Source organism: Staurois parvus, unplaced genomic scaffold, assembly GCF_062004578.1.
Source record: "Staurois parvus isolate SC_StPar_1 unplaced genomic scaffold, SC_StPar_1.0 ptg000154l, whole genome shotgun sequence".
NCBI classification, from domain to species: Eukaryota; Metazoa; Chordata; class Amphibia; order Anura; family Ranidae; genus Staurois; species Staurois parvus.
In genome coordinates this window covers 20,213,561-20,235,081 of record NW_028317950.1, presented here as the reverse complement: position 1 = coordinate 20,235,081, position 21,521 = coordinate 20,213,561, and the positions used below count along the sequence as shown (strand labels likewise).

The 21,521-nt window shown below is 43.3% G+C and overlaps 1 protein-coding gene across 2 annotated transcripts; it reads right to left on the bottom strand.

Moving 5' to 3' along the window:
- Positions 1-3,570: 3,570 nt before the first annotated feature.
- Positions 3,571-20,826, bottom strand: LOC149463606 (uncharacterized). Of its 2 annotated transcripts, XM_089675373.1 has the most exons (5): positions 20,690-20,826; positions 13,971-14,092; positions 11,851-12,009; positions 9,902-10,075; positions 3,571-4,138 (listed from the first exon to the last, which is right to left on the bottom strand). In XM_089675373.1, exons 2-5 carry the CDS (start codon positions 14,080-14,082, stop codon positions 3,888-3,890), a joined length of 696 nt encoding a protein of 231 aa, XP_089531499.1. In that variant the 5' UTR covers positions 14,083-14,092; positions 20,690-20,826; the 3' UTR covers positions 3,571-3,887. The 2 variants fall into 2 exon arrangements, with proteins under 2 accessions (XP_089531499.1, XP_089531498.1); XM_089675372.1 differs by lacking the exon at positions 3,571-4,138 and having other exon boundaries at positions 9,716-10,075.
- Positions 20,827-21,521: the final 695 nt, after the last annotated feature.

Below are 21,521 nucleotides of genomic sequence, written 5' to 3'. Positions count from 1 at the left end.
CCATCGCCACACTCTGCCATGTGCCACTTTCAGGTCTCCTCACACTGCTGGTGGGTTCCATTTTGTCATAGGGTGCTGGCAGATTACGGGCCTCCCATTGCTGCTGCCAGGCCCGTAATCTGTCATGGGCCCCTGTACCGCCTCCTCATGCTGCTGCCAGGCCCGTAATCTGTCATGGGTCCCTGTACGGCCTCCCATTGCTGCTGTCTCCATCGCCACACTCTGCCATGTGCCACTTTCAGGTCTCCTCACACTGCTGGTGGGTTCCATTTTGTCATAGGGTGCTGGCAGATTACGGGCCTCCCATTGCTGCTGCCAGGCCCGTAATCTGCCATGGGCCCCTGTACCGCCTCCTCATGCTGCTGCCAGGTCCAGAGTGTGTCATGGGTCCCTGTACGGCCTCCCATTGCTGCTGTCTCAATCGCCACACTCTGCCATGTGCCACTTTCAGGTCTCCTCACACTGCTGGTGGGTTTCATTTTGTCATAGGGTGCTGGCAGATTACGGGCCTCCCATTGCTGCTGCCAGGCCCGTAATCTGTCATGGGCCCCTGTACCGCCTCCTCATGCTGCTGCCAGGCCCGTAATCTGTCATGGGTCCCTGTACGGCCTCCCATTGCTGCTGTCTCCATTGCCACACTCTGCCATGTGCCACTTTCAGGTCTCCTCACACTGCTGGTGGGTTCCATTTTGTCATAGGGTGCTGGCAGATTACGGGCCTCCCATTGCTGCTGCCAGGCCCGTAATCTGTCATGGGCCCCTGTACCGCCTCCTCATGCTGCTGCCAGGCCCGTAATCTGTCATGGGTCCCTGTACGGCCTCCCATTGCTGCTGTCTCCATCGCCACACTCTGCCATGTGCCACTTTCAGGTCTCCTCACACTGCTGGTGGGTTCCATTTTGTCATAGGGTGCTGGCAGATTACGGGCCTCCCATTGCTGCTGCCAGGCCCGTAATCTGCCATGGGCCCCTGTACCGCCTCCTCATGCTGCTGCCAGGTCCAGAGTGTGTCATGGGTCCCTGTACGGCCTCCCATTGCTGCTGTCTCCATCGCCACACTCTGCCATGTGCCACTTTCAGGTCTCCTCACACTGCTGGTGGGTTTCATTTTGTCATAGGGTGCTGGCAGATTACGGGCCTCCCATTGCTGCTGCCAGGCCCGTAATCTGTCATGGGCCCCTGTACCGCCTCCTCATGCTGCTGCCAGGCCCGTAATCTGTCATGGGTCCCTGTACGGCCTCCCATTGCTGCTGTCTCCATTGCCACACTCTGCCATGTGCCACTTTCAGGTCTCCTCACACTGCTGGTGGGTTCCATTTTGTCATAGGGTGCTGGCAGATTACGGGCCTCCCATTGCTGCTGCCAGGCCCGTAATCTGCCATGGGCCCCTGTACCGCCTCCTCATGCTGCTGCCAGGTCCAGAGTGTGTCATGGGTCCCTGTACGGCCTCCCATTGCTGCTGTCTCCATCGTCACACTCTGCCATGTGCCACTTTCAGGTCTCCTCACACTGCTGGTGGGTTCCATTTTGTCATAGGGTGCTGTATGGCCTCCCATTGCTGCTGCCTCCACCGCCACACTGTGGCTCCACACTCTGGTTTTGGCCCCGTGACTGCCCAAATGAGTGAAGTGTGCGGTGATTCTAAGATCGACGGCACTCATCTGCATGTCATACTGACTGACAGTATTATTTCTCTTCCCCAGCAGACTCCAAGGGCATTTAAATTAAAGGTACAGTGTTCTGCACTAATATAAAGGCTCTCTGAAGCCTAGAAACACCCTTTTTATAAGTTAAATTCGCAGCGAATATATTCGACTCGAATCAAATTTATTCCTCGAATCAGCCGAATCGAATTTTTGAATACTTCGCTCATCTCTAATGAAGACCACACCTGGATGGTGACTTTTAGATAGACAGTATAAAACCTGTATCATAGAAGAAAAAGGAGGGAAATAATTAGACCCCACTGACACTAGCAGAAATTAGCATCCCCGGCCATGGTTTTGAAGCACAATTTACATAAACCTCTGCCTGTCACGTATAGGGCAGCCCATTCGCTTCAATAGCCTGCTCTATGTGAGTTTGTCACCCAAAAGAATCTCCTGCTCCTTTTTAGGTAACAAGCTTCACGCAATTCTTAAACGTGCATTTCACTGCAAGTTCTGCTCAGAATCCTGTCAATTCTGACTGCGATTCCAAATTCCCTAATGTTAACAGGGCCTATGGAGTAAAAAGACCAAACAGCAGAGCCAACTCTACTAAAGAAGAAGTCAACAACTATGGAGGCTATTACAAAAACTGGAAGTGCAAAATCTGGTGCACTGGATAAAAACCAGTTTCCAGGTTATATTGCCAATTGAACAAACTGAAGTTAGAAGCTGATTGCTTTCTATGCAGAACTCCACCAGATTTGTGCCCCCCAGGTTTAGCAAATCTCCCCTTATGTTTCTAGGTGCCCCCTTCCCCAGCTGCACCCACTCCAGCACATCTCCGGAGTCTGAAGCCTCTCCTGCCCTGTTCAGACCCCACCTCTGTGTCTTATCCTTTATCTTACCAACTATTTAGCAGATCTGTGGGTACCATGTCTGATATGAATACTACCACTTAAAGAAGCACCTCCAAATAAGTGTATGAAGAATTATCATATGTTTTGCTACACGTTTTAGTCACATCAATAATTTCTTCATGGGAAACATTTGAATCTCTTTAATAATAATGGTAAGTATTTGATTGATATTATACATTGATAGACTTTGACTTATTTCACGCCATGAGAATTTAAGCAACCACTAGTACATATAGAATGACAATAGATGTGGAACTGGATGTGAAAATATTATTTGAGTTGATTACACACTGTTACAATTGGCAGTCAACCACAGATGCTTTATTGACAAGCAGAAACATAGAATATTGATTAGGGCAAAGTACATGTAGCTGCATCAGCCAATCAGAATTAGTTTCAGTGATCTGCCTCTAGTAGAGTGAGATCATATTGGATTGCTGTAGGCAACTCCCAATATATGGGTGTATATATATATGTATGTTTGTATGTATATATATATATATATATCTATATATATATATATATATATATATATATATATATATATATACATATACACACACATATATATATATATAAATATATATATGTGTGTGTGTGTATATATATATATATATATATATATATATATACACACACACACATATATATATATAATTATTATTATACAGGATTTATATAGCGCCAACAGTTTGCTCAGTGCTTTACAATATAACGGGAGACAATACAGCAACAATATAGTTCAATACAAGAGGGATAGGAGGGCCCTGCTCCTTGGAGCTTACAATCTAGGATATATATATATATATATATATATATATATATCAACACACATATATGTAAAAAATGGTGATCCAAAGAATCTAATATGAAACAAAATCAGACTGTGTATGACCCCCACACACACACACATATATATATATATATATATATATATATATATATATATGGGTCATACACAGTCTGATTTTGTTTTATATTAGATTCTTTGGATCACCATTTTTTAAAACTATAATAGTGCAAGAACCTACCTACATATTACAAAAAAATTAAATCCAATCAGACAGACCATCACACAGATAAAGTTTAACTAATATCTAAATGTGCATGGCCATCATTAAACCTGTTGGATCAATAAAATTTACTGACAAGTGTATAGTTGTGCAAGGTCTACGTATACACGTTATACAAATAATTTCCAATCAGGTAGAACCTCACACTGCACAACTATTGACAAAATTTCATGATCTGACAAATAAAGCTGGAACAATATCTGATTGTGTTTGCTCCTTAAAGTTCTTATGAATTTGCGAGTGGATTTGATCAGGAGGGGAAACACAGGGAGCAACATTCCTGGCATATGTCCAGACAGTCAGAGGAGCGGCAGCCCTCATCCAATATGGTGCAGTCGGGGTCACAGGGCAACAGCCTGGAGCAGCATAACCCATCAGGACACAGACATCGACAGAGAATCCCATCATTGCACAGGCCACAGCTGACACATCCAAGGACACTGGAGCACAGGATGGAGAGCTCACAGAAAAGGCCAGCCAAGAGGCAGCGGGCACACCTGTCTATAGAGAAAAATGTCAGTGCAAAAGTGTGAAAAGTCGCACATTCTGTCAGCACCTGTACTTGGACATTTAGGCCTTATGCATACAAGGCGTCTGGAAGGGCCCCTCTGAACGCCAGAACTGGTGGCAGGAAAATGCAGCATAACAGCTAAAAGTCACGTATTGCACGTATAGCATTTGAACATAAATGCATTCTACTGGCTAATATAATGACTTTATTCTGGGCATTGGAATGCATTTATTCTGGACACTGGAATGCATTTATGCACATACATTTTACGAGCATAGTGTTTAAATGTGTTTACACGTGCTTAACCACTTCCAGTCCGGACACTTTTACCCCCTTCCTGACCAGGGCAATTTTCAGCTTTCAGCGCTATCACACTTTGAATGGCAATTGCGCAGTCATGCAACACTGTACATATGAATTTTTTACCATTGTTTTGAGACAGATAAAACTTTATTTTGGTGGTATTTATTCACCGCTGGGATTTTTATTTTTTTTTGCTATGTAAATGAAAATGTCCAAAAATTTTGAAAAAAAGTGTTTTTCTTATAAAATTTTGCAAATAAAAAATATTTCATCATAAATCTTGGCCAAAATTTATTCCATTATCTTTTTAGTAAAAAAAAATAAAATAATAAGCCAAATTAGTTTATAACCAAAAATTATAATTTTTAAACTTTTGTTTTTACATTTTTATTTTTTTTATATATTATTTATTTTTTATTTTTTACATATTGTTACCCTAGCAGTACAGTGTCACCATGGTGACACTGTACTCCTTTTGGGGGGTGATGAAGATTTTTTTTTTACACTGATTGCTTTTACACCCATATAGGATGTAAAAGCAATCATTTCTTTCTCTCTGTCTGCATTCTTGCAGCAATTGAGAACTACTGAGTGAGCTGTGATTGGTCACAGCTTGTCACATGGTACAAGGCTGTTGTGAATGGCCTTGTACCATGTGGCCTCTGTGATCATTCACAGATTTCACACGTAGTAAGCAATGATGTCAGAAGTGACATCTTGCTTACTACTTTGCATGTGATCACTGATTGGCCAATCAGTGATCACATGATCGGGACCTCGTACAGAGGTCCCATCCGACGATCGGTGTTTCACTGTGTCCGAAGGACACAGCGGGCACCGGACCGCGGTGCTGCACGCTCCCGGAGAGCGCACACAAGCAGGGTGCGGGGAGGCCGTTTATAAACGGCCACCCGACCTTGCAGTGCCACCGCCCGGCCGTTTATATACAACGGCTGGTCGGGAAGTGGTTAAGGGCATTAGCGTGATTTTTTTTTCTGCTGAATGCTCATTTCAAGAATGCGCCTTTGGTGTTTCGTTTTTTTTTTAGTCCGTAAATGCTCCTCTTCTAATATGACTATAAACGTCTATGTGTGCATTGACACTAATGCAGGCCATACATGGGTCGAATTCCAAACACGAAAAAACGAATTCTTAGAAAATAGGAAATTTAGTGCGATTTGTAATGCGATGGCGCCACCATTGATTTCGAAATTCGACCAACCAAGCCTTCAATTTCTGCTCGTGTTGCTACAGAAAAGAATTTTAGTAGCCACAAATTTTCTTTTCTTTCCAGGTCACAGCTTTATATTTCTTGCACGATTCTCCCATCATTGATTCAAAATTCGTTCATTTTACAAAAAATTTCCAACATGCCCGATCGCTTAAATTCGATGGTCACACGAAAATCGGCCATTTCTTTGATCCGCTAATGGTGCGAAATTCAAATGGAAATTCTTAGAAAAGATTTTCAAAAGAAAATTCTTCCGGAATTCGACCCGTTTATGGCTGGCTTTAGTGGGCCACAGCATCGGCCAATTTTCGAGCGACCATCGAATTTGAATGATCAGGCATGTTGGACATTTTTTGAAAAACAAACAAATTTCTAATGCAGGCCATGCATGGGTCAAATTCCAAATGAATTTTCTTTAGAAAATTGGAAATTTTGTGCATTTTGTAATGCGATGGCACCACCATTGATTTCGAAATTCAACCAACCAAGTATTTAATTTCTCCTCATGTTGCTACAAAAAAGAAGTTTTGCGGCCAATAATTTTCTTTTCTTTCCAGGTCACACCTTTATATTTCTAGCACAATTCTCCCATCATTGATTGGAAATTCGTTCGTTTTACAAAAAAATTCCAACATGCCTGATCGCTCATATTCGATGGTCACACGAAAATCGTCCGTTTCTGTGACCCACTAATGGTGCGAAATTCAAACAAAAATTCTTAGTAAAGATTTTCGAAAAAAAAAATTTCAGAATTCGACCCATGTATGGCCGGCTTTAGGCGGAAATTTACTAAAACTGGAGAATGCAAAATCTGGTGCAGCTCTGCAAAAAAATCAGCTTCCAGGTTTTGCTGTCAAAGCTTAACTGAACAAACTGAAGTTAGAAGCTTATTGGCTACCATGCACAGCTGCCCCAGATTTTGGGTCCACCAGTTCTCCTTCACAGGCATACATAGAGGTGCTTTTACAGGCTGAAAAATAAATGTTTAATGCCTGTAACAGCGTAATTTTTTTAGCTCTGTGTGCATGAGCCCTTAACCAGGATGCCTGCTTCAAAGCAGAGGTAGAAACTCATCCATGTGTGTATGCATTCTCTGTCAGACCCTTGAAAAGCAAAACTTCATAATAATATGGGGGTTAATTTATTAAGAAAGTAGGCAAATTAAATACTCATACTGCAAGGTTAATAACAATAAAAAATGAACTGGTGTTCACTTTGAATAATCAATAATGTGGGAGGAAGATTAGAATACGGAACATTGTTATCCATACTTACCGTAATTTTCTTTACCTGGCCTATCCTCACATCAGCACACAATGGGTTAATAGTCCATCAGTAAACCCCGGGGCCACCTCCAAAAGCTAAAATAACAGACTCCCCCAGGCTCTCAGTGTTCCATAACTAGATAGCAACAGGCCACCAAGGAGGGAAGAGTTGTGCTGATGTGAAGATAGGCCAGGAAAGGAAAATTACGGTAAGTATGGATAACAATATTCCGTATTCCTGGCACACCTCACATCAGCACACAATGAGAATTAACTAGCAATGAATGGGCGGGAAGGAAGAAGGAATACCCATCCAAAAAGATATGCTCTGCACAAAAGAAACTTTGATTAACTTTTTAGTAAGGCTGCTGAGAGTACAGATATCCCAAATTTTGTGGATGTTGCTGCCTGTCCAGGCTGCCTATAGTGGTGCGCGAAGGTCTTACAGGAACTCCAACTGGGTGTCCTTAAGATGTCCTCCAGGAGAACCTTGTCGAATGCTGTCCAGAAATCCGCCATCCCTCATGTTGACTGTACCCACACTACTTTAGGAGGAGCCAGGCGTTGATTCTTGTAAGCTATGGTGATAGCTTTCGACACCCAGGTGGAAATAATCCTTGAGGTTGCTGCCTCACCTTTTTGGACCAATCAGGAGGATAAAAAGGTTATTCACTTTCCTGATAGAAGCTGATCTTTGTAAATATATACTTAAGTTCACCAAGTCAGAAGTTGCCTGGGTGTGAAGGTGAAAGAGCCTGCTCAAAACTTGAAAGGATTACCTCCCAATTCTCATGGAAGCTAGAGGCAACCTTTGGCCTGAGACTTCAAACAGGTCGAAGAATAGATTTCTGTGGGAAGATTATACAATAAGGTTCCTTGCAGGACAGGGAAGCCAACTCCGATACACTCCTGCTGAGACTATGGCGATCAGGAACACCAACTTTAAGTGTCAAACCATAAGAGGCAGGAGTCTGATGGCACAAAAGGAGGTTGCATGAGAGACTTGAGAACTAGGCCAAGATCCCAGGATGGTATAAGGGGTCTCTTTGGTGGTCTTATACGAATTGCTGCCTGCAGGAAACGTTTTCTCAGAGGCTATTAAGCCCATCTATAACTAGTCAGGGACAACAAGGCAGAGACCTGTACTCTAATTCAGTTATATAACAATATCATATCCAAGGATGACTGATGAAAATCTATTAGGTTGGGTACAGATGGAATCTCAGGCGAGAAGTGTTTGCGAATTCTACGAATTTCCTCCATGTACGTTCATATGAGAGATTGGTAGACGTACTACTGACTCTCATTAGTGTCTGCCCCACCTGGGAGGAGAGTCCCTGAGCCTTCAACCAGGCCAGTTCAGCAGCCACACCTTTAGGCATACCCTTGCTGATTGGGGTATTGCCACTGGTTCTGGACCAGAAGATCTCAATTGACTGGAAACACTATTGGGGGTGCTGATAGCATCTGCATGATGAGGGGATACCGTGGCCTCCTCGGCCACTGGGGTGCTCTAGATACTTGTATCAGCTTAGAGAATTTCACAAGGAAGGTGGCCTGGAGCGACCAAAAAGGAAGTTCACTGGGAGCCTAGGGGGAGCGTCTTTTATTTTAGCTATTGGAGATGGTTCTGGGGTTTACCGATGGAGGGTTAACCCATTATGTGCTAACGTAAGGTGATCCAGGAAAAATTTCTCTTTCATACATTGACAGAAATAGCTCTCTCAAGTCTTCACAGGTGAGACGTACTGCTAACAGTTTTAAAGAATTGAGTGAGCTCTGTCTATAAACTGTAACGCGAATTTGACAGATACCCGCTCCCATTTCTGGTGTCCTCCCTCCTTTCCTGTAGCCTTTTGGGACACGTGACAGGTCCCAGAAGACTACAGGACCATTCACAAAGCGCAGCGCAACTCACGCATGCGCAGTGGGTACCCAGCTGTGAAGCAGCAAGCTATCACAGCCGGGTACCCACACTGAAGATGGAATCCAGGACGGCTGGTCCTGGATTCCTGAGGATGGAATCCAGAACGGGCTGCGGGGGACACACCACGGGACCGAGGGACAGGTAAGTGGCTGTTTTTTAATAGTCAGCAGCTACAGTTTTTGTAGCTGCTGACTTTTATTTTTTCACCGGTGAGTGGAACTCCGCTTTAATGGTTGAACTGGATGGACTTTTGTCTTTTATCAGCCAACTAACTATGTAACATTTTATTTGAAAACTACTTTTTTTTGATTGTTAGGTTGCTTAAATTACATCATATGCAGATCAAAGCTTACCCCTTTTTAGGAGTGAAACAAGTAGTAAATACAAAATAACAGTAATGTTACATTATATTTCTCAACTGAGTTTCTGAACAGTGTTCCCAACAAAAGCATTAAACAGCAAGTCCTGGCTGTCATTTTGACAACAGGGAATTGCTGGTAAGAGCAGAGGTGGCAGCAGCAGCAGGGGGCGAAGGATCAGACGTGCTATGTATGCCCAGTGTACAGTGTTGATTAAGTACTTTTTGGGTATACACAGCTCACTTAATTTCCACAAGCTGTTATGCCAATTCCATTGTGTGCACAGCAGGTATTTATGGCCATCATGTTTAGCCTGTCACCCTGTTCAGACAGGAGAATTTTTTTTAAGGCAGATCTAAAGTCAAATAATGACATTAGCTTTGCATGTTCCCTTGGCCTGGTCAGGAATTACCAGCATCCCAGACAGTATATACAGTATTTAAATAGGCAGGAAACAGAATAAACAATGAGACATAGCAATATGCTGTTTTTTGTTATTTATTTTTGCATTTTTTTACAGGCTCAAAAAAAGTAACCTGGGTGGACAAACCTTACGGGCTTGAGGCAGATAGGAAATTTAGTGATTAGTCAGTGATAGCACAGCTCGGAGACTTCCATGGCAAGTTCCAAGCACTCAGTTGTATGATGACACAGATCCAGAAACTGACAGTCTAGGTTGTTACAAGATGGAGCACAGCAGCAGATGTCATAGAGGTCGGGGAGGCAAGTGAAGGAGCAGAGGCAACGCAGGCTGGAACAACAGGTGCCCGGAATGAGAAGGAGACAGTCTGAGAAGTGGCAGAAGAGGCATGCGAGAAGCAGAGAGGCTGAAAGATCGGACACTGTTGGAGAGAGAGTAAATGATTAAATAAGCAGTTCTAGAAGGCAGACAGTCGGTTAAATATACAGGTGAAACATTTAACAGGCACAGAGTTGCAAAACAGTGGCTAAGTGGTTAGTACTTCCGCCTGGTACTACTAGGGTCCTTGGTTCAAATCCCAACCATGGCACCACCTGCCTGGAGTTTGAATGTTCTCCCTATGCCTGCGTGGGTTTCCTCCAGGTACTCTGGTTTCCTCCCACACTCCAAAGACATGCTGGTAGGTTAATTGGCTCCTGTCTAAATTGACCCTAGTATGTGTATGTATGAATGTAAATTAGTGTCAGGAATGGACTTGCCAATAGTGGTGGGACTCACCTGCCTTGTGGGTTGCAGTACCAGGGCTGGCCAGCGGGTGCTCTCAACAACCAGAGGTTCACTTTGGCAATTAGCCATCACCTGGGGCTGATTGCAGGTGTATTTAAGGGATGGCCAGACCTGCAGTCTGGGCCTTGGTGTGTGTTTTTCCATGGGCCCCTGTATCTTGTAACCTGCGTTCCTGTTTCTGCCTCTGCCTCTGCCTGACTTGTTGCCGACCCTGCCTGATCCTGACCTCTGCTGACTTCTCCTGTTTTGATCCCTGGCTTGTGACCCTGACCATTCTCTCCGCCTGCTCCTCCTGTACCTACCTGCCCGATAGTTATCGACCCGGCCTGCCTGATTACGTTGTGCTCTATATGTGTATGTACCTGTGTATCTGTATCAGTTTAGGTTTGGGTTTGTTTCACCTTGTTGTATGTATTTGTGTTAGCTTGGGGTTTGGTGCACTGCGTTTATGTTTGTATTGTTAGTCTTTAATAAATTGTCTTATTTATACCATATCTGAAGCTTGCGTTTCCCTGTGTCAGTCCACACACTTCTGGTCACACCCGCATCCCTGACATTTAGGGACCTTAGATTGTACAACACCCCCTGAGGGTTAGGGACTGATATGAATGTACAATATATATATATAAAGCGCTGTGTAAATTGACAGTGCTATATAAGCACCTGAAATAAATAAATATTTTTGTGAGATAATTACCACTGCTGTGCTGTAAAGGTGTGAGGAAGGATGACAAAACTACTACTACAAGTACTTTCATCTACTTATGAATATCACCACACTGGTAGCACCTGCCCTAAGCTCTATGTACCTTCATTTCCCTTCTATCAGCTTGGTAAAGTAGATGGTTCCCACCAGGGGCGGACTGACAACTCATGGGGCCCCTAAGCAATAGGGAATCATGGGGCCCCTGTGTCCTTGTCCAAACTCAAAAAAGCCTATGAAAAAGGTACCAGAGGCATCTCATGGGGCCCCCTTCTGACCCCGGGCCCTCGGGCAGTGCCCGAATTTCCAAATGGTCAGTCCGCCCCTGGTTCCCACAAAGAATGAATTCAGCTTTGTGTGAGTGTGTGTCAGTTTAGTATAATGGCAGGATTTAGACAGTCCGACTTAAGTAAAAAAATTCAGATTTTCTCAGTTTTGTTTTTCAAAGGTTTTGACAAAGATTGTGGAACGCAACCAATCAGCAGGTAGCTCCATGGTTCACAGTAGAACTGTAATGCTGAAATGGAGGGGGGAGATCATTGACTCACTGGGATTGTACAGAAAAAGCCAAAAGAATGGCGGCAGTGTTTAATATTTGCATCTCTGACATCCAGATGTACACATGTACTGCCTATAATATATAAAATTCAATTACCTTTCATTCTGATTACCAGAAAAGAGGGCATAATAAAAAATGTGCCACTCACCATCTCCAGCGGCCTGCTCTATGTGGCTGGCAGATAGCCGAGGGCTCTGCAGGCTGCTTTTTTTGGAGGACCTCTGGGATGATTTTGGTTTCTTGCTGGAGGGTTGTATTCCTCGGAGGACATGCTGAAGTGGAGGCTCTGTTACTGTCTGGACATCCGCTAGGAAACAAAGCACACACTGGTACCACTCGTTAGCAAATTGTGTATTATTATCCACATATACGGGTTCCTCTGAAAGATTTCTAAACTTAGGACAACAGGGATACATATATCTAAGACTACACTTATGACAATGAAAATATATCCAGCTGACTAAGAGAAATAAGACATCACTGTGAATTATTTATGCCCTTTTGATGTATATGACACAGATAGTGGTACTCTCCACCTGGTTCCTAAGTTGAGGCTCTTTGGCACTTGTGAGGCCTTCAGACCCCAGCAGTTAGTACTGGGTGTGAGATCATTTCCAGTCTCTGAACATTAAATGTGGCATGACCCCAAATCCTAATGGTCTCTGATCATCTCCTGAAGGGTGTCCAAACTCTCTGGCAGTCTTCTGTATTATTACATATACTTTATATTATATGTGGCCCCATACTATATTCTGGGCCCCCTATACCACATAAGGTAAACACCACTCAAACTGGACCACACATTGCACAACCTGGGATGAGTCATACAAATGTAACATTTTGTACTGCTTATAATTTAACACATTGTGGAAATTCTTCAAAGCAGATAATGGTAAGTAACTGTTTAATAGGAAAAGAATTTACTCCTTACACTATACAGAAACAATAAGCCCCAAATCTTTACAAATCTGAGAAGCAACACAGCAGCGGCCCAGCGGGTCATAACGAAACTAGTTAGAGAGCTACCTGGCTGGTCCACTCAGAAGCAAAGGTCCTCTAAACCAATAAGCATGTTGGTCAATTTCAGTTGCCAATTACTTACATATGTGAAGGAACAGAACTCTAATCCCAAAGGTTGATTTTACTAAATAAACCCCAAAAAAACTACATTTAGTACATCAGGTCAACCAGCACTCTGAAGTAAGAAACAGAAATATAATGGCCTGATTTACCAAGCCGGGGAAGCTCTTGAAGTCACTCTGGAGCCAGGCTATTAATTTCAACAAAAATCTTCCAAAAAGATTATATAGGCAATTAACATATTTTTCTGGCACATTATGGCAGCAAACAATAGGACGGAGCCACAGACCATTGTATGCTACCATGAAGATGCACCAGGAAAGAAAAATTATGAAAAGGTGAGTATACAATTTTCCATTTTGTGCATGGTATTAACCTGTAAAAGCCTCCATTGTGTAGACAAAAAAGCCCTGAGACTGTTGCTGGGTGATGCCAATTGGAGGTTATGTCAGTAGCCCAGTGGATACAAGTGACAATTTATAGAAATCCTCTTTTGGAGGAGATGGGTCAGTACAGCACCTTTCCTTCATTCCCTGACTGCTCTGTTCAGGCTAAAGAAAATACATATTTCTAGATAATCCATGTGACCACACTGGGCCAATTAGTGCTTCATAGCCCTCTGTAAGCAATGACTGGTGGCTTACACAGGAATTCTTTTTGCTCCCAGTGAATTGAGTTGTGGGGCAGCAAAAGAAAGGTATTTATATGCTGCTTGATGTACAGTATTACAATATAAACAAGCCTGTTTCTTTGCATTTATGGTCAGAGCACAGAGTCACTATAGATGTCCTCTCAATCAATATTACAGCATATATTTGGCAAAAAAATAATGGGACAGGGCAACAAAAAGTTGGCAAAGTACAACCCCAATTCCAAAGAAGTTGGGACAGGGGTATGTTTAACATAGTGTAGCATCCTCACTTCTCAGAAAAGGTAATGTTTATGGTTCAGTAGTGGTATCCTCCTGCAGGATAGTTATACGACCACATACCACCAATTCTATGCTCACAGTGATTGGGAAATCATGGGAAAAATGTGGCATAAGTAATCTCAATGTACTTCAGTTGGTCTCTCTTGATAAATGACAGTTGTGGTCGATGAACACTTATGTGGTCTGTTGCCCCTTTGTCAGTGCTCTGCTGCTGGCTTGGCCAAGATCTTCTCCAATCTGACAAAGCAATACTGTACCTTGCTCTATTATGTTTTCCCCAAAGTGATGTTTTGCAGACTTTTTTGTAGCAGGAAGGCATTCTGAATTTCTCATTAAAGCCTCAGGACTGGTGACTGCACTCTCACCCATCTTCTGACAACTGCAGGAGACAAATATATAAAAAATACTGTAGTCTGATATCTGTAGAGCTAACACATGCAATGACAGTACTTAGTCTTTCAGCCTGATTCTCTAAGCCGCAAAGTATAAAAATTTGCTTGACTTTGCATGACATTGGAGCATGAGTAAAAAAAAAGTCTGTGTGCACCAATTTGATGTGAAGACAATATTCAACACAATTTGTGCTCAAATATTTTCCCATGCACTCCGGACTGTGTCAGTATGCACACATTACACTGACATGATTCTTAATGGATACCTTTACAACTACTTTAAAGGGAACCTATGCCCAGACTATACACACTAAAGTATTTACAGTACATATTCTGAACAAGCAGTAAAACATTTGCCCCTGTAGCTTTTGCATTGCGGAGAAAATCATCTTCACAATTCACAACAGATACACTAAAGCAGCCTTTTTCAACCTTTTCAATGCAGAGGAACCCTTGACATAACTTTCCAGTCTCAGGGAACCCCTTCTAAAAATGACTATATTATTATTATTGTTACACAGCATATATATAGTGCCAACAGTTTGCTCAGCGCTGTACATTACAATGGGAGACAATACATGAGACAGTACAGTAATAATACAATAAAAGGGGTAACACAAGGGGTTCGAGGGCCCTGCTCCTTGGACCTTACAATCTAGCAGGGAGGGGAGAGTGGTACAGGATGAAATAGCCGGTGGGGATGGAGTGGTGGGGAGAGCGGAGGAGATCAGCAGTTAGGTGAGAGCGGGGTAGGCTTCTCTAAAGAGATGGGTTTTCAGGGTGCAGGTCAAGGTGAGGAGGGTAGGTGACAGTCTGATGGATTGGGGTAGTGAGTTCCAGAGGATGGGTGAAGCCCTGGAGAAGTCCTGGAGACAGGAATGGGAGTAGGAGATCAGGGAGCTGGAGAGTAGGAGGTCTTGTGAGGAGCAGAGAGTGCGTTTTGGGTGGTAGATGGATATCAGGTCAGTGATGTAGTTTGGGGCAGTATGAACAGCTTTGTATGTCAATGTTAGTAGTTTGAATTTTATGCGTTGGGCAATCGGAAGCCAGTGGAGGGATTGGCAGAGGGGGGTGGCGGATACGGAGCGGTTGGTAAGGTGGATGAGTCTGGCCGCAGAATTCAGGATAGACTGAAGCGGGGATAGCCTGTGTTGGGGTAGGCCAGCGAGGAGGGAGTTACAGTAGTCAAGTCATGATATGATAAGTAAGTGAACGAGTTGCTTTGTAGTTTCTGGAGTTAGGAACGTGCGTATTTTGGAGATGTTGCAGAGGTGGAGTCTGCATGAATTTGTCAGCGATTGGATCTGGGGCTGGAAAGACAGATTGGAGTCTAGAATGACACCTAGTACTCTGGGTTGCAGGGTGGGGCTGATGGTGGCATTGTTGGTCGTGAGGAGAGGTCGGGGGGGGCGCGGGCTGGGGGGAGAACTAGGAGCTCGGTTTTGGCAAGGTTTAATTTGAGGAAGTGGAGTGACATCCAGTCTGATATGTCGTTCAGAAGGCTAGTGATTCGGGCGGAGACTGAAGGGGTGAGGCGCGGGGTAGAGAGATAGATTTGAGTGTCATCGGCATAGAGATGGTTGTTGAAGCCATGGGAGTGTATATATCTACAATTCATGATACAATAGTGTGATGGTCAGAGGGAAGAATGCTCCTTACACTTGTGGTCATTGGGAGGAATTACCCCCTTACAGATTGCTAAAAAAAAAACAATGGTGTCAGTGGGAACTTATCTGAGGGGCAAAAATTGCTCATTGCTCCAGGAACCCCTAGCAACCTCTGGAGGAACCCTAGGGTTGCACGGAACCCTGGTTGAGAAACCCTGCACTAAAGTCTTAGTTTTTTTTCTATTACTTTCTATGGCAACAGAATATTGGCAGCCCGCCATCTCTGTGATGTAAACACACACAAGATGTTCCTATGATGTTAACGGTACTGAAACTCTATTTCTTTGTTGTGATCTTTGACAATACATGACTTCATACTTCATAGCAGAAGCAACTATAGAGGTGAAAGATGGCTCAATGTAAAGCTTATTTACTGCTTGTTAAAGATGAATTCCAAGCAAGGCATATTTTTACATAGTTACTTTGGTCCAGCTTGTGTATACCATACCTGGCCGATGCCCCGGGAAGCTGAATATCACTGAAGTAGACACTGCTACTTCAGTGATCTTCACTTGCTTCGGGATTGTGTGCCGAGCAGCCAGCCTGATGCAGGTCAACTGCTCAGCACGGGTGCCATTCAGAGAATGCTTTGGCAGGAAGATGATGTCATGTTCTCCACCTTTTCCAATCAGAAAATGTTTTGCATTCATTCAGAAAATGCATAGTATTCCCTGAATAGCACCCGTGCCGAGCGGCCAACCCTTTGTATTCACAATGCATCAGGTCAGCCACTCAGCATGGGACCCAGAAGCAAGTGGAGATCACTGAAGTAACGATGTCAACTTCAGTGATTTCCAGCTTCGGCCAGGTATGGTATATACATACTTATACTGGTCCAAGCTGGATCAATGTAAATATCTAAAAATACACCATACCTGGAATTCTTCTGGCTGTTACAGTGGTCACATGATCGGAAAGCTCCTGATCGCAAGTAGAGATCAGGAACTTTTTGTTAGCCGTCAGTAACTTTGCCAGTCACGTGCATGGTGCACACATTTAGCACAGTTCCATTTTTATTTGGGTATATGCGGCCTCTTGGCATTAAGGCCCACCGAGAGGTCGCATATATGCGTGCGGATGGTGGAAAGGAGTTAGAAAATTCATACTCGAACCCCGTGATCCTCAAAATTACACACTGATCCTCAAAATTACTGTTTTTGGTAACATCCATCTCTATCTATGACAGTGTCTACTTACATGGCATGTCCCCTTTGAGCAAGGCAGCTTCAAGAGCTCTGTTAACATGGCAGTGACACAGGCAGGTATGGTAATGGACACAGTGGGTTCAACAAAGGGCTATGAGGGAGTGTTGGGTGCAGGCATTTACATACTAATCCATGCAAGTCAACTTACACTCAGCTCTGACTAAACCAATAATCAACTATCTTGTTTAATTAATACGTAAGTGTAATACATTATTATCAGTAATTAATAAATAGGATGGTCTATTTATTAATCTGTATGAGTTATATTATTTTATCTGAATTTGTGAAATGAAAAATTCCACATGTGATAAAATAACATATTTGGTTTACTGTACGTGTAGAATATTTGTTATATATTTTTAGGTTAAAACAGTTACTTAACTGTTACAAACTGTTATTTTTCCTGTTTATTATCATTCTATCTCCACCTGAAAATGGCCCTATTTCCTGTTCTCCTCAACAGACACCCTCTAGAACCTCAAAGTTAACACCAGCTAGTAGGAAGTGTATTAATATGTATACAACTTGTGTTAATCTTTAACTTTTACATACTTAAAACAGAGTTTCAGCTGAAAAAAAAACAAAAACTGTAGCTGCTGACTTTTAAAATACAGACACTTACCTGTCCCTCGGTCCAGCGGTGTCCTCACCACCGCTGGTTTCACCGGCCGTCTTCTCTCCCTGGCATCTTTAGAGTAAGCACCCGGCTGTGACAGCTTGCGGCTTCACAGCCGGGTGCCCACTGCGCATGCGCGAGAAGCGCTGCACTTTGTGAATGGCCCCGTAGTATTCTGGGACCTGTCACATGTCTCAGAAGACTACGGGGAGGGAGAAGGAGGACAACTTCCACTTCCGATCACCTAGGCGATCGCAGAGGACGTGGGAGCGGGTACCTGTCAAATCCCCCCTTGCTTCCCAAAGGTGGCAATCCTTAATGGGGAGCAGGGGACAAAGCATTAAAGCGGAACTTCCCCTGGAAGTGGAACTCCACTTTAAAGAATAAGTGAACCCTCACCTTGTGAAACAACCTATTCAGTTTAAAATATAAATGGAAGGCAAAAAATTGGTGTATAGATATAAAAAAAAATATAAATACCTTTTTAACCTTTTAAAACCCTCTGTTTTCAGGTGCACAAGGAGCAACGGGAGGAGAAACAGGTCTTCCCAGTGAATGGCTGTGTAGGAAATGGGGGGGGGGGTGTGTCAGCACAAGCCTGATCATTGGTTTAGCTCCCAGCACAGCCATATGGAGTCAGAAAAAAACAGCGCTCAAGGCCATAGTAAATAGTGGTGTTCAAATAGAAAATGCATCAGGAATGTACTATAGGAAAGACACACTATAATGGACCCATAGGTTTCCATAGAGTTTATTCCAATGCATTAAAAACAATATTGACATCAGAAATGTGCACTGTAAGCGGTATCAATTTACCAGACTCCGTGGCTATGATGGAACGTCTGCCGGCCCTAAATGGACTAATGAACTAAGATCCAACTGTCAGGGTGTGCGGGGGACCGTTCCCCTGGATGTGAAGATGGTCTGTCAGGAGCAGGTGCCACAGCACATCAGAACTGATGTTATGAAAGTCCTGGGAGGGAACCAGAAGTTAGCCACGAGATGCCAGGTTGAACCGCAAATGATCAGGTTGCCATGACAATGCGTTTCACGCGCATGCGCTTTATCAAGTCATCAAGTTTTTTCTAACTTTCTATGCTGTCACTACTCCAAGTCTTCACAATGGCTGCTGAGGATTTATAGCCATGTACAGTATTTGGGACAATGCGCTTGGAATCCTTTGTTAATATTATTCCAGCACAGCCAGAACACCTACCATGCTGTGCTTTCATGCTTAGTGTGGTCAGTTTTGAATAGGAAAGCAGAGAGAATGACAGGAACAGCAGGGATTTCACACAAAGGAAGCAATACAGAGAGAACAGGATACTTTTTCATACAAGTACATTATACTTGTATCAGGAATATGAAATGTTGGGTTTACATATTGTGTAAACAATCCATACTACCTACGCACATTCTTCAACAATCCACACTATAGCATACATATTGTAAAGTCAGTTGGTCCATGCAAAAGTGAGATTTAGTGCGAGAGGAAAAAAAAAGAAGAAAATCAATTGTAAAATTTAAAAATGGGTATTTGGCGCACTCCAAGAAGGGATTAAAATGGCATATGCAGCAGCAAATAAAGATAAATATGGACATAAGTCGGAGAATGTGCATGTATATATATATATATATATATATATATATATATATACACATGTGTGAAAAACCACAATATAAATGTAAAGTCCTTAAATGGAGAGTTCTGATGCATCGCTGGATAGGGGGCAGCCAGCCAATAATGAGATAGAGAGACCCTGTCAGAGATCAAGAAGGAAGATGGCACCGTCTAAGTGCAGTATAAAAACTCTTTAATATGGTAAAGTAGAGTAATACGCACCACTCACAAAAGGTAAGGTGAATTGCGCTTGTGATTGCGCAAGCGCAATTCACATCACCTTTTGTGAGTGGTCCGTATTACTCTCATTTACCATATTAAAGAGTTTTTATACTGCACTTAGAGGGCGCCATCTCTTCCTTCTCAATTGTAAAATTTAGCACATTATTATTATTATACAAGATTTATTTATACACTAATGTGAAAATAGCACAGGTATCATACTTTAGTGAATTGCCCCTAATGTCTCCTATGTTGGACTCAATCTAGCTGTAGAAAAGAGATTAGTCGCCAAATCACAGCTGGATTGGGAAGTGACCAGATTTCAGTGGCCTCTCTGCAATCTTTTCTGGCACCCCCTATCCGATCAATCTTGGAGTATGGACCAATCGTTTGAAATGCATTTTTCTGCAGTCACTATTGGACGGTACCGGGGATGTCTGCTCAGTGCATTAACATGCACACATGACTAATGCAGGCCCAGGGACGGACTGACCATTTGGAAACTCGGGCACTGCCCGAGGGCCCGGGGTCAGTAGGGGGCCCCATGAGATGCCCCTGGTACCTTTTTCATAGGCTTTTTTTGAGTTTGGGCAAAGACACAGGGGCCCCATGATCCCCTATTGCTTGGGGGTCCCATAAGTTGTCAGTCCGCTCCTGTGCAGGCCATAAATGGGTTGAATTCTGAACAAATTTCCTTTAGAAAATTGGAATTTCCATGCATTTTGTAATCCGAAGGTGCCACCATTGATTCTGAAATTTGACCAAGCCTTTAATTTCACTACATGTTGCTACAGAAAAGCATTTTCATAGCCAAGAATATTCCTTTCTTTCCAGGTCACAGCTCATCCTCATTTATTTTTCGATTAAATTTCTCGCACGATTCTCCCATCACTGATTAGAAATTCCTTTGTTTTTGAAAAAATTTCCAACATGCCCAATCACTCAAATTCGATGGTCGCTCGAAAATCGGTTGTTGCTGTGGCCCACTAAAGGTGCAAAATTCGAATGAAAATTCTTAGAACAGATTTTCGAAAGAAAATTCTTTCAGAATTCGACCCGTGTATGGCCGGCTTAAAGCAACTGTATGTATAATGGTAGAGGGTTGCATGAACTACAACAGTAGCAGGAAGAATCTGGGCCTGCTGGCACTGGTAGTTCTTCCACCGCTGCAGGTGGCTCATGTCTCTCTTTCATGAATAAACCTATAGGTCTGCAGCCATGAGCAGTGCTGTAGGTAAGTAAGGTGTACCTACCTCTGTGAGATGCAGGGAGTGTGGCGGATTGTAGCAATGAGGAGCCACTCTAGTATTTTCCTCCAGGCAGAGCTGGTGTCGGCATTCACACCCTCTCTCTTCCACTCACATCATTAAACTGTGGATGGTGTTAAAAAGCATTGGCTGGCGTCACTGTATCCTGAGAGAAGAGAGGGAGGGAGAGATAGACGGAGAGATGAGAGGGATATGGAAGTTGGAAAGAGATAATATACACAATAACAGGAAAGCCGCAACACACAGTAATCGTGTGAGCAAAATGTGTTTGATGTAAAAACTGATCAAAATGCAACAATGTGTGACAGCCTACAGCCACTAACTTTAACAGTTTAATGATTTCTGATTGGTTGGTGTGCTGTAAATGGCAGTTACCTGTGTGAAAAGCCTCAGGTTGAAGCTGCAAACCTCTTTTTTTTCCCAGAGAATATTTGTCCATGTGCTGTTATATTGAACTTGTTCAGCTTCACAGTGACAGTGAGCCCTGGTTCACACTGATGCAGTGCAGAATTTGCAGCGTTTTCAGTGCGAATTCCGCACCGCATCAAAATCGCAGCCCGTTCATGCGAACCGCTACGGGTGTGTATGTTAACAACCCCCTGAAAACGGTTCACAAAACGCGGTGCGATGTGCAGAATCGGATCGCATAGATGTGAATACCCATCCGATCCGATTCTAGTGTGGACCAAAAAAAGGGTCCTGCAAGTTTTTGGCGTGGATGCGGTGCGAATAGAACCATGCAAAATGTATGGCTGCAATCGCACCGCACACAAATCGCATTTGATTCACACAGGAATGCAGTGCAGTTCTTGTGCGA

Coding starts and splice junctions, on each gene's coding strand:
- LOC149463606 (XM_089675373.1), bottom strand. CDS start 14,082: ATGGGTGAGAGTGCAGTCACCAGTCCTGAGGCTTTAATGAGAAATTCA. Junction 10,076..11,850: donor AGAGCAGGCCGCTGGAGATG/GTGAGTGGCACA, acceptor TCTCTCCAACAG/TGTCCGATCTTTCAGCCTCT. Junction 4,139..9,901: donor ATCTTGTAACAACCTAGACT/GTCAGTTTCTGG, acceptor TTTTCTCTATAG/ACAGGTGTGCCCGCTGCCTC.